This window comes from Pelodiscus sinensis, chromosome 5 (genome assembly GCF_049634645.1).
Source record: "Pelodiscus sinensis isolate JC-2024 chromosome 5, ASM4963464v1, whole genome shotgun sequence".
Taxonomy (NCBI): Eukaryota; Metazoa; Chordata; order Testudines; family Trionychidae; genus Pelodiscus; species Pelodiscus sinensis.
In genome coordinates this window covers 2,206,417-2,219,597 of record NC_134715.1, presented here as the reverse complement: position 1 = coordinate 2,219,597, position 13,181 = coordinate 2,206,417, and the positions used below count along the sequence as shown (strand labels likewise).

Sequence of the window (13,181 nt, the reverse complement as noted above, 5' to 3'; positions counted from 1 at the left end):
TACATGGTGCCAAAACAGAAACTGGAGGGCACAGAGATTAAAAAACAAACAAAACCACAATTGCTACTATGGACCTAACTCCTGCATTGGCACTGAAGCCATCCATCAAAATTCTCACGTGAGATGCACTGATACGGGTTGCCTAATGTGAAGACAGGAGTTGTGGGTTTCTTCTGCCCTCGCTGACTTTAAAGCTTGTAGTGCAGTAGCTTCTAGAGAAGGGATGGACAATAAAAGGGCAGCAGTTCGCTGCCGACGCTTGATTTACCTGTGCCCCCACAGATCTGGGTGGCTGCAGATCACCATTCCCAGCCAATGGGAGCTACAGGAAGTGACACAGAGTGGGACACCACTTCCCGCAGCCCCCATTGGCCAGACAGAGTGATCCACGGCCAATGGGAGATGTGATTTCCCATACCTGCATAAACACAGATAAATAAAGCGGTGGCCTGCCAGGGGCTAACCGTGGCGAACCAGATCCAGCCCGAGGGCTGCTATTTGTCCACCCCAATTCTGGGGGCTGCAGCTCAGATCAGGTCCCATATAAACACGCAGTGCGTCCTAACTCTGAAGTTCTTACAGTTGAAACTGACGAGGCAGACTAAGTATTATTTCCCGTATTTTATAGATGGGGAGCTGAGGCAGAAACACATTGATTTGCTCGAGATCGCAGAGGAAGGGTGTTGGCCACGGCAAGAACTGCATTCCTGAGTCCTTGTCTGGTATCTTAGCCACAAGAGCATCCTTTCTTTCAAAGCCCATTTTACTCAGGCAGGAAAGGGCCCTGCAACAGCAAACCTCTACACAAAGTTCCGGGGCGGAGGAAGACCTTGAATTGTGCCATCCAGCCAGGCTTCACCCTCCAGCTCCACGGAAGTCGAAGGAGTTACCCCAGCCAAGGGTCTGGCTCTTTGCTCATTTCACTTGATCATTTGTTGGTTGGCAGGTTGTCGTTTGGGGAAGGCTGGAGCAACACTAAATCCACTCCAGAAGCCACGCTGCCAAGCACCTTACAGCAATATCGTCAGGGTATTTTTCGGTGATTTTTAAATAAAAATTCTCAGCGTGCTTCAAACTGTATCATAAATTTTACAGCAAAAGCATCTGCCAACAGGCAACACAAGGACATCTCGCTGTTTCTGTAAAGCCCGCTGAGCAGGTGGAGGGAGCATGGCACATTGCTCCTCCTTGAGCACTTAGAGTTTTACTGGCTCCTGGCGAGCAGGACGGCAAAACTCCCTTCAGCTTGATGGCCATATGGCCACAGCGGCTGGTGCTATTTTTGGCCATAGTCTCTCTCGTTATACGTCTCTGACCCATGCACAGTTCCTGGAGGCTGGCCTTGTGCCCTTCCCATTCGCTGGCCGCTGGGCAAACTGTGCATCCAAAGGGCTTGCAAATCCGCAATACAATCCCAGAGCCAGATTCACAGCCCAGCTCAATTGACTTCAATGGACTATGACTAATCACGGATCTCGAACAGTGAGGGGCATGGAGATGGCTGATTGGAACCTGACAGAATGCTGAAGAGTGGAGCTTTGCTGTATTCTCGGAGTGGCATTTATCAGCACCGCCATCAGGCAATGAAAACGGGGACTTGGATTGGATTCTGCACAATCGAGGAAAGTACGCGGAAGCAAGCATTTCTCCTCCTCAACTAGAAGGCGACAGCTGCTTGCCTTTCCCACTCTGTCATTAGAAGGAAAAAGACTTCCAGGCAAAAGAAGGAAAAGGTTGATGGTGAACTCAGGGGGAGAACAAAGCGACTTCTTATATAAGCAGCCAAGTGGTTAGCAGCTCAGATACTCCGTGGCAAGTGTGGGGCACGGTGTAGCTTGGGAAGTCTGGCCCACAAACCCCGGAGTGCAAATCTTGCACATGGGGTGGATTCTGTGGCAACTTCAGTGGCTGTGAAATAGCCAAGATCCAAGTATATTCTTGTTTTACTACACACTGTGATAACACTTGGCCAAGTCAGGGATCCATGGTGCTAGACATAGGTAGAAGACAGCACACACACCCCTCCTCCCGAACGAGCTTTCACTCCACACAGACAGGACTGGCAAAGACTAGCAAGGGCTCCTCTTGCCTTGCAAGCAGGAAAGGTTGCACTGAAACACTGCTGTTGTTCTAATGGGAAGGTCACTAAGAAATGAAATACCGCTCTCTTGAATGGCTCTGATGGGACTCAGTAGTAATACGGTTAACCCACAAAGGGGGAGGGGAGGGGCAGGGAATGGTCAGTATTTTATGGATGTCTTCTAGGGAACTAACTTTGAACCCGCTCTAGGCAGGCTTCATACCAAATGCAAATGAAGAACAAAACATCAAAACTTGGGCATCCTGCCAGTGCGGTAACAGAGCTGTAAATAGCTAATCAGACAAGTACCACCCGGAGCTTTTCTTGCCTTAAAAACAAAAGCACCCACCCAATGAGCTGAATAAATGAGCTCCTTGAAACAAGGAAGCAATCAGGCAACTTGGCTCCCAAAGTTCCTAATCTCTGGCTGAGGAACTACTTCTGACCCCGGCACCCAGCTGCAAGGTGAACGCTAACTTGTCAGCCGTCATGTTCATATTCCAAGAGCCATTAAATAAATGAGATGCTTCTGCAGACCAGAGGATCTGACGTTCCAGGTTTGCTCTATGTGCTATGCATTGTCCCAAACCCCACCAACCCAGTCCCTTCTTCTCCAAAGAGATGAATGGCTCCGTTGGGAGCTGTGGGGCATTTTCTTCCCTTTTTAATTTCCTCCCTTGCACAGTGACAAGTTACCTAGATTCAGCCAACGCTTTTTTGCAAGCAATAAAGGCTGCAAGGGTTTGCTCTGTTTCCTGCACGAAGAGAAATCAAATGCTAAAGGATCTTTAGTGTGCATTAAATGTAACTAATAAACCACCATTAGCCAATGTTGGACCATCTAAGTGATCATACACTTCATGGCCGTTGGGGTGTTTGCTTTGTTGCATAAAAAAGCCTCCGCCTGAGCTCACTAGATTTATATAAATTGATTTTCTAAAGCTACACCAAACTGTAAGGTCTAAGGTTTTAAACTGCAACTTATTGTGAACCTTGTCAATCTTTGTAATCTGTGTAATTCTCAAATTTACTATAAACTGCAACTTTGTAATCTTTGTAACATGCAGCCACCTTGCTTGTAACTTTCCCTAAGCTGCCTTCTCCCCTGAGTGAATGGAGAGAGAGTGTGAGTGTGTTTGAAGAAGGCTTGGAACAATGGACCACATGGCAATGAGTCATCACAGTATGGGCATGCTCCCTGCTGGATAAAGGGAAGTCTGGGCATGCTCCCTGATGACAAGGTGAGTCACAGGAGCCATTCAGACACTATATAAAGAAAAGGAGCACATGTGAGACCCTCTCTTTTTCTTTCCCCTGCTCCTGAGAAGCTCCTCTCCAGTGTGTCTCTCATAGACCAGCTTCCCCAGTCATGATGAGCAGACAGACCCTCCAGGATCCACATGTCTTGGCTCCTTCTACAACCCATATGTCTGTGTAAGTGTATGATTGCCTGAGGACAGGAATGAATGGGTGTGAATGAGTGAATGAATGGAGGGGGGGGGTGTGGGTGTGTGTGTGTGTGTGTGTGTGTGTGTGTGTGTGTGTGTGTGTGTGTGTGAGAGAGAGAGAGAGAGAGAGAGAGTTCTGTCTTCTTTAGCTTAAACCTTTGGTGGCTGCTTTCGTCTCTTTAGTTTTACCTAGCGGAAATAAAGCCATACTAGTGTAACCCTGGGTGGTCTCCAGTGAGAATATTTTTGGGGTGACATGCTTCATATAGCGAAGTGCCTCCTACTGTGAGAACAGTAATTGGCTATGGATGTGGAACATGTGCCTTTGAAGGGTGGAATGTGCATTCTCTTTTACTACCTTTCAGTATCCACGTTGGCCCCACAGACCTGAGCAAGAAGGGAACAGGCCATGTAAAAACAGAAGACAAAACAAGTGCACGTTCTTATCAAAGGCAGATCCAGTAGTGAGGAGTTAAATACGATGATTCACAAAATACAGGAAGATGGATGCTGAAGTCAGAGGCTGTGACTTCATGACAGATTTATCACTGTCAGCACATCTCCAGCTTGATTGCAATCCAAGACCAAACCAAACGGTAAATATATTCCTGTCATGGTGCAGAAAGGACTTGACTCACCCCAGGATGAGTTTTCCTATGATCATGTTGCATAAAAAAAAAATACTCAATGCCTCATTCCTCTTCTGTGAGCTCTGTAACGGGCATCAGCATCGAATACGTGAAGGCGGTAGGGCAGTTTGTTGCCATTGGGTTTGGCTGGCCATGTTACTTAGGCGAGTTCTGCAGGTCATCCCAGAAGCGAGTCAATTAAGGCCCTGATCCAGCAAAACATTAAAGTATCTGCCTCTCTGTAATCCTATCAGGAACTCCATTGAATTATAAAACAACTCGGTATGCTCAAAGGTAAGCACAAACATGAATATTTTGCTGGATGGGAGCCATCGTCTCAAATGAGAGACAATCAGACCTTTATGCCAGACTGCACACCACATTACATTTTAGAGAAAAGTTATTTTCAAAGTGGTTGTAAAGAAACAGTTTTACCATACCCCCCCCCCCCCCATCTTTTTGCTGATCTGTCCAGTACACAGCTTGGCACTTGGTCTGGGGAATAAAGGGAAGGACTTGGACATGTGACTGGCCAAACCTATATAAACTATTTATGTAGAGAGCATCTTCTAACTCAAGCTTATTCTGCAACTAAGCTAGTGACCAGTTCCAGGCAGTGATTTCTTCTGGCCAGTAGTTCCTGACATTTGCTTTCAATTATCTGTAAGAGCTCGAATTTTCTCACACTGGTCAGGGGGAAACTTAGATGGCATGAAATGCTCCTGACTTAACATATCTGTTAGCTAGAGCACTAAAAAGAACCGTGGAGATGTTGCAACCCTATTGGCTTGATCTTGGGTGGCTGGTCTGAGTCCCTACCTGAGCCACGACTTCCACACCACTATTTTTAGCATGCTAGGGTGAGTCTGCCTACCCAGGCTGGGAAGTCTGCTGCCTGCTGCAGTGTGGACACATCCCAACTGTCTGGAATGAGGTTGTACCCATTTTGCCTTTACATACAGATCATCACACAGAGCCAGGGGAAAGGGGCAAACAGTAAAATATCACTTCTTAGGGACGATGGGTAAGACCAGGGCTTAATCCTGCTCAACAGAATGGCATGGACAACCCCCAAATGGAGAAATATTTTAAGGAAATCACCATGCAGCTGCCTAGTTGCGGATCATAAAACCAAAGTAATTAGCCCTAAGTCTCGTAATCTAGCTGGTTTGAACTACTCCTAAAAAGTCAATGCCAGCCCCCGGAGTAATTAAGCTAAGAATAGTATCACTATTGAATATCTACTGTATCGTGTCAATACAAATATCAGAGCCTGGGAACCTACAGAAAGCCATAAACAACACGATGAATAAGGGAATGAAAGGGGAACAAATGACCATTTCTGACAGGATCATCTGGACAAGTATTACATTAGCAGCAGATTAAACAAACAACCCCCCAAATCCAACATTAGGCAGCTAAGCCGATCATTCAGAAACATATGATTACCATGACCAAACACTACACAGAAAAACACAATTTTCCAAATAATGCAAGAAACTCTATAAGCTCTGTTCAGAACAAACGCCAACGAGAGGGATGCAAGTAATATACTCTGCAGATTGTCTTACAAATAACCAAGCAACTTCTCACAATTCAATTATGCATGCCTGGCATAGAGTTCACTACAAATTCTAATCAGTTCTACCCTTCTAATAACATTATACAAAAAAATGCATCATCATCCATCAACCAGATGGAGCATGTTACTTATACAAAACATCTAGTATGCTTTTATTTTCCAATGTTAGAATGTGATAAAAATTGCCCACTCTGAAATTACAAATTATAAACAAATACTTTAGGCTTTATAAGTGTCTGCATACTATTTTATGTGAGTATATGAAATAGAGAGAATAAATTAAGGGGTAGCAAGGAAAGGAGGTTTTACTTACTTGAATATACACTGGCAGTATTACTCACAGGTGGAAACTTTATGTGGCTTATCCAACAAGGAAACTTTCTGTATATGCTTTATATGATACAGAGAAATTACTGGAGGTAAAGCTGGTTGGAAAATGTATTTCTTGTGAACAAATTTCTATTTTTCAGTAAAATTTGAATATCTAACTATTTTGTCCCCAAACTCAAATACTATATATCAATTTTTAAATGCTGTGATGGTGTTTATTGGGGTTGTGTGGGTGAATCATGCCCCCATTTCTCCTCTATAGTCCGAACTCCTTTGTCAAGACACAGTGCCAGCATTTCTCACAATGCACTGTGAGATCATCTCATAATGAAGAGGCAGTTGCATCTTGGGAGATGTAGTTAGGATGATGAACCTAATCCATAAAGGAAATGGGAGGTGGGGGCAATGGAACTATAATTCCCATGAGGCATTATGGCAGCACATCCAAAATATTTCATGTTTGGGGTACTGTGGTCTTGAAAAAGATAAGTTTTCTGTGGAATGCTGACCATTTTTGTGAAAACATTTATTTTGTCAAAAACCCAATTTTCTAGTGAAAAGCAATTTGGGTAGAAAAGTTTCAATCAATCCTCATAAAAGGGTGTTTTCATTAATGTGATTGCTGCTATTTTTCACATCAACTCAGCTGGAAAGGCACACATTCTTAGTTCGTGTGGGGGAAAATCAAAATAACACATTTGAGAAATATCTAAAAATGTTATATTTATAAGGTCTGATATTTCAGAAATGTCAAGGTAATAAGCAAGTACTAAATTTGAAGGTGTAAATCAGCAACAATTTTTCCCCATTAAGGATTCAACCTGAGATGGAAGTCAATCTAGCTGTGATCTTGGATGGGTGACATGAATTTGGATGACAGTTTACTGGATTTTAGAAGCTAAATTCTCAGGGTAACCTGAAGTACACCTACGGAAGCCAATAAAGTTTTTTCACATTTCTAATAATGTAACCGAGATGAACCCCTATTTGTTACAAGTTTCCTCACCCCTTGAGTTTCATGTTTGTCACTGAATTGTAGTATGGTAACACTAGGAGCACTGTATCTTTTAGGAATCTTACTAACCCTACAGTTTTGAAGGCACAGATTTTTTGGTGTAGATTTGTTAGGTTTCATACCAAGGCCTCAGTTAATCACAACAGTTAAAAATTGTCTTACAGTTAAGTGTTGGCCTAAGTGATTGTCTGGATGGGGCAGCACTGGCTAGGTTTCCCATGAACAGAGGAGAGACAATAGACTTCTCTCACCATTCTGCTTACCTAAATAATTGTAGTATTGGGACAGAACATTATAGCTGCAGCCCATGGCGTTACATTTAAATTGGAAACCTTTTGGGGCAGGGCATGTTTTTGTCCTGTGTTTGTACAGTGCCTAACACAATGTAGCTCCAGCCCAGGAATAAGGTTTCTGGGCAGAAACATCACCATCACCATATGGTGGCCTAAAGGAACCAGAAGACAGCTCCAGGCCATTCCCATAACCGGGTTACAATCCACAATCACCCTTCAGTTTATGAGTTCACTGGGATGCTAATGGTGTATTAAAAGCAGCAATTCCCATAGGGATGATTGACAAAACACACCAGGAACACATTTTTCTTTCTGTTCTTTGGGAAAGAGCAGCTGCACTGCTACTATTGGCCTGTGGCTGTGCTGGCGCATGTTGCTTTAAAAGTCTCCCTTGCCAGTTTCCCATTCATATCCATTGTTTCTGCAGCTCACAGCTCTGAAATGTTCCCATCGCAGTCTCTACACAGAGGTGCCTTTTTATTTGTTTGAAGTTGGAGAAAAATGGGCCAGTTGTTCTCAGAGCACCAGGGGACAAGCATGACGACTTCTTGTTAATGATTCCCATTCCTAACAAAGTCCGGGTGATAATCTAAATGGGTGGAAAGTTAAATTGGAGGGTGGGGGGGCAAATAATTCTCACTGAAGAGGGAATCGCAGCATTCTGCTTCCTTTCCATTCCCTCCAACTGACGAGCCTTTGAGAACTGCCTGCTAGCCGTGTGCTGCACATTTTGGTGCAGGGACTTTTGGTAGGTCTGTGCACAGCTAAGGAAGGGTTGCCAAACCGGCAAGGTGCAAAAACACCCCGAGGGCTGGTCTATTCATTGTGAGGCATACAGGAGAGACCCTCGTGCTGATGCATTTTGGTAGGTCAAGCCTATGGTTTACTGGAACGACAGGCCTGTGACACTTATAGTCTTCTACTGTCTATAGGGTTGCCAGGTGTCTGGTATTGACCCAGACAATCCAGTATTTTTGCCTCCTGTCCGGTAAAAAAACCAGAAAATACTGGACACCTAAAATGTCTGGTATTTTCTCATTTTTTTCCCTTGCCAGGCGGCAAAAATACCAGACACCTGGCAACCTTATGACACACCCAGCAACCATGCCCAGCCTCGAACACCCCCCTCCTTACCTGGTTCAGCAGGGGAGCTGTCTTGTGTCTGGAGTAGAAAAACAAGATGGCCACTGGCAAAAAAGCCTCTTCTTAAAGGGGCCATGCTTTTTTTTTTTCTTTTGCTTAACTGCTGTCGGGGTCCTTTTTTCTGTTGTTCAACAACTTTGGTCTCTTCCCTTTTTTCCCCCTCAACACAATTTTTTCCCGCTTTTTTTTGGGGGGGGGGAGGTGTTCGGTATTTTTGGTTAAACCATCTGGCAACCCTAATTGTTTAGACCTGAAGTAGGTTTTGGTGAAACTCCTTTGATTGGGCTGATAGGGACGTTGGTACAAATTCTAGAAAACACTTTCCCCATGTGATGCTCTGGGCACTAACCAATGCAAAGCCTTCCACAAGCCCTTCTGCTAGAACTACCCTAGAAAAGATTTTCGGAAGTTCAAAGAAGAATATTTTCTCCGAACCAAACACACACACTGACAGCACAAAGCAAATGCTCAGCTCCCATCTAAATCTGCCTCCCGATATTGTACCGTGACATGCAACTTTACTAGGACAGACATGCGGCAGCAAAGAACAAGCAGCATACAGAAGATGATGTTGGTTTGGGGTAGAGATTTTGCAAATGGGACTAATGCAGAACTAGCAGTTGCTGTTGCACGAGCCTCCGTCACAGAGACCCCTAGGTTGTTGTTTTGTCTCCCTTTGTGCTTGAATCATAGACACAGAGAATGGGAAAACACAAGCCTCACAAAAGAAATGGAAATAATAATAAAATACATAGCTACTGTCATTGTAAGAGAGCCAGCAGAGAAAATCAAAGGCTGAGATTTTCTTTTGTTTGCCATTAGATAGTGTTGCATGATAATCTAAATGGTGCTTTGATACCCATTTCAGCGCTGATGAAAACATTTTAAAATGTTCATAATTACAAATGATGTTACTAGCCCAACTTGCAAAGAGCCGAATATGCTCTCCAGTCACTGCCCGCATTGCTTGTCGGCCCTGGTAATTGTATGGTGTTTTAGAAACACAGTGGCTCCTCATTTCAATGAGAAATGCTCTCTCCTTCGAGAAGAGGGACAGTCTTGTGGCTAAGATACTGGGCTGAGATTCAGGACAGTGAGTCACTTTGTGTCTCTCTGCCGCCATTCCTCATTTGCACCAGGAGGGTAGCAATCCTTTCTCCCCCACCGTTTGTCTGTCGGGATGTTTGCAAACGGTAAGCTCTTTGGGGCAGAGACTGCCAGGTCCAGTCTCCTTTACACAGGTTTATCATCCAAATAAAAACAAACAAAGCAGTTCCTCGGCTCACCCTGTGTCCTAGTGCATCATGGCCTCCTCTCCGAGGGAACTCTAGTGTTCCCCCTTCTTACAGCGTCCCAGTCGCTCCCTTATCTTTCAGGGAACATGGCTTTCTCTCTCAGCCCCCAGTTCCTTGTTCCAGGGACCTTCCAGTTCTCCTGTGGCTTCTCCCTCCACCCCCCCCCCCCATCACTTCTCCCTGTCCTACCCTCTGACAGGGCCTTAGAGCCCAGGATAGCCTGGCTCCTTTTAATTGGGTCCCTCTACTCTGACCCAGGGGGCAATGCGCCAGCTACCCCATGGCAACGAGGCTCCAATGTATCCGGCTTGATGCATTCCTTTTCTGAAGAGGTAGGAAAGCTGGTCATTCAGCCCTAAACTGTAGCCCTGAGACTTGGGCACCACCATCTTTTCCTTGTCTGAACACGGAGGGGAGCCAGCACCACCAGAAACGGAGGTGGGGGAGGAGGAGGGGGAGGCTGCCTCTGCAGCATTCTGCCCTCTTCCTCCTGCCTTTGGGAAAACTCTCTGCCCTTCAGACACATGGCAGGCTGGGGGCAGAGGAGCTGTTGAATCTCCCTCTCCCAGGCAGCAGCTGGAGGCTACATGCTGCTGGCTTGCCTCTCGGAGCTTTGGAGGGTGGCCAGCGGTCACTGGGATACAGCTCCATGGAGAAACAGAGGGGCCCAAGGGCCCTAGAGCCAGTGTGGAGACACAGGGGTGTGCAGGGAGGACAACACTCCTGAGACACAGCTAGTTGTTGGGAGACTCCCCCGCTCTATGGGCTGAGCTCCTTAAAGTCCTCCCCACACCTTCCCTAAAGAACACAGTGTGGGCCTGGCCCAACCCTCACTGAAATCAACAGCCCACGATCCTTGGCTCCAAGGATCCTAGCATCGGGGCCTGGATTCCCCAGCCTGGCTCTTTTAAAGCCCACCGGAACAGAGCAGATCCCTCTCCAGAAACGTCCCCCCAGCGCCCATCGCTTCCCCTCCGCAGGGCCCCGGGGGGCAGGGTTCAACTCACACTTTATCCGTGCCATAGCTCCGGTAGTCGACGGCGGCGGAGACGGCCACGATGAGGGCAGGCATTCCATAGCCGACCAGGTAGAAGTACTTCCTGCGTGAGTGCTCGCTCTCAAACACCTCCACCAGCATGATGTACAGCTGCACCCCCTCCAGGAACATCCAGGTGAACGCAGCCAGGAAAAAGAAGTGCAGCAGGGCGGCAAACACAGCACAGGCGATCTGGGAGAGTCCAAAAAACAAAGCAGAGGGCGAGGTTTATGCCCAGCCAAAATGACTGGCATCATCATCCCCACAGAAACACAGATGTCCTTGCTTATTGCACGTGCCATTAAGCCCAGAATCTCTCTCTGGTGGAGGGTGTATGTACAGGCAGTCCCCGGGTTACATCGGATCCCTACTTACAAACGGGGTGAGGCAACCCCGCACTAGCTGCTTCCCCCCAGCAGACCAGGGAGACGCGAAGCTAGCGCCCCCCCACCCCCCAGCAGACCAGGGAGATGCGGAGCGGTTTTTCTCAGCAGACACCTCAGCTTGAGAATAAAGGACTGAGGGAAGTGAGGTGTGGGAGAATAAAACTGAGCTCTGGAGAAATGTTTGGCTAGAGTTTCCCCTACAATATGTACCAGTTCCGACTTACATACAAATTCAACTTAAGAACAAACCTACAGTCCCTATCTTGTACGTAACCCGGGGACTGCCTGTATATACACATATGTGGTTGTAGCTTATCCAAAGAAAGTTATGTTCTATCCCTGAGGGGCTGACAGGCTTGTCAGACTCCTGGGAAAGATGAGGAGAATGGCTCCCTCCTCCCAGAAGGGGCGGGGCCATGGGCAGAAAGGGCGGGGCTAGGGCAGCCAACCTCAGCACTGCCTGGAGCTCAGCACGTGAGACTCCAACGGAGATTTAAAGGGCCCCGGGGTAACTGTCCCTTTCCCTCCCCCCCACCCTCGTTGTGCCTGTCTATGTACATTACCCTAAGCACAGCATTGGCTGAAACCCCTGTGCCCACCTCCTGCCCTCCCACAACAGAAACTAGATTCTTAGGAGGGGACCTTTTCCAATTCCCATCGACCAAGCAATTGTTCCCTGCTTCTCACGAGCGTATAAACCGGGATTAACACCTGGAAATATTGCGAGGCCTTGGTTTCATAAACAGGCATCAGATAAGCACAAAAAGGACAATCACTTTGAATATAGTTTCTACTGAAGCCTATACGTGTGGGAGAATAGACGTAGTTCTTTGAACAGGCCCATTCTGCGAGGCAGCTGAGATGCCAGCAGATGCTCTCAGAACTCAGTCATCTCGCCAGCAGCTGAGCCCTCCGGCGAGGTGCTGAGAACTTGCAGGATCAAGCCCTAGAGATCCAGCCACGAGGTGCCAGCCCTCGTGAGGCTGAGGGGATGAAAAGGCCCCAGGGTGAGGGTGCATCACTGCAATAATATTTCTGGCTGCCTGCAGAGCTTGTACACGGCGCATGTTTCCCTGCTATCCAGGGTTTGAATCGCTTGGTGATTCCCTGTTTGGTTCCCTTCCTCGGGGGCACCTGGCATTGGCCACTGTCGGCAGATGGGGCTGGATGGAGCTTTGGTCTGAGCCAGTGTGGCCGTTCTGATATTCACGTGCATCTGTAGAGTCGGTGGAACATGGCAAACAGAACATGCAGAATTTGTTCCTCCCAAAGCTCAGAAACCTGAGATTTGCCCACCAAGTGTCTGCAGGTGTCAGCGGGGCTCAGCCGTAGTCTTTGCCAACTTCTTTTTCTTCAAAAGGAACATTTTTGATTTGTGTGAGCACAAACAGAGCAGCTGAAATAGGTTTTAAGAGTTGTGCAAAACATCCTTCTCCCCCCTCCCCACTTTTTTTTTGCTCAAATTGAGCCTCTCAAAACCAGCCAGATGGAGTTTAACTTGCTACTCAGGAAGTTACTCAAGTGGAGAACAAACAGCAGGAATTTGTTCAGGAAATCATATGGACTTGATTGGAAACCTATCTAAGTAAATGGAAAGTTGCCTATTGATTCCAATGCACTTTGGATCAGAGAGGAAGACATCAAATAGAAAGCATCTTCTCAAGAATTTCTGTGCTGTTGCTGGGGAAACGCGAGACACCACATGCTTTTAGTGGATACATTTTAAACGGGCATTCAGCGTGAAATCATGGCCCCACTAATGTCAATGTGGATTTTGCCACTGAGCATAATGGACTAGGATTTTACCCTTGGTTACCAAACAGGGCTCCAATCAGTGTTCCCTGTACGGCCACCCAGGAGAGATTCAAATGCCACCCAGCTGATTAGCCCACAGCCAGCAGCACAGATTTCTATGGGTGGTGCACATCCACACACAGGTTGGTG

General features: G+C 46.7%; 1 protein-coding gene and 1 long non-coding RNA gene across 20 annotated transcripts in view; one reads left to right on the top strand and one right to left on the bottom strand.

Annotated features, from left to right (window-relative positions):
• The window catches only part of ADGRL3 (adhesion G protein-coupled receptor L3), a 635,479-nt gene that overhangs the window by 96,676 nt on the left and 525,622 nt on the right, over positions 1–13,181 (bottom strand). For all 18 annotated transcript variants that reach the window (XM_075929235.1, XM_075929232.1, XM_075929231.1 and 15 more), the window contains one exon: positions 10,823–11,043. In XM_075929235.1, coding sequence (XP_075785350.1) covers positions 10,823–11,043 — 221 coding nt within the window. The remainder of the gene's footprint in view (positions 1–10,822; positions 11,044–13,181) is intronic.
• The window catches only part of LOC112546581 (uncharacterized), a 337,205-nt gene that overhangs the window by 308,181 nt on the left and 15,843 nt on the right, over positions 1–13,181 (top strand). Inside the window, exons 7-8 of one of the 2 annotated variants that reach the window (XR_012903934.1) lie at positions 3,894–4,124; positions 6,883–7,071. This is a non-coding gene — a long non-coding RNA (uncharacterized LOC112546581). Of the gene's footprint in view, positions 1–3,893; positions 4,125–6,882; positions 7,072–13,181 lie in introns of those variants that run through there. The other variant, XR_012903935.1, reaches the window with a different exon arrangement.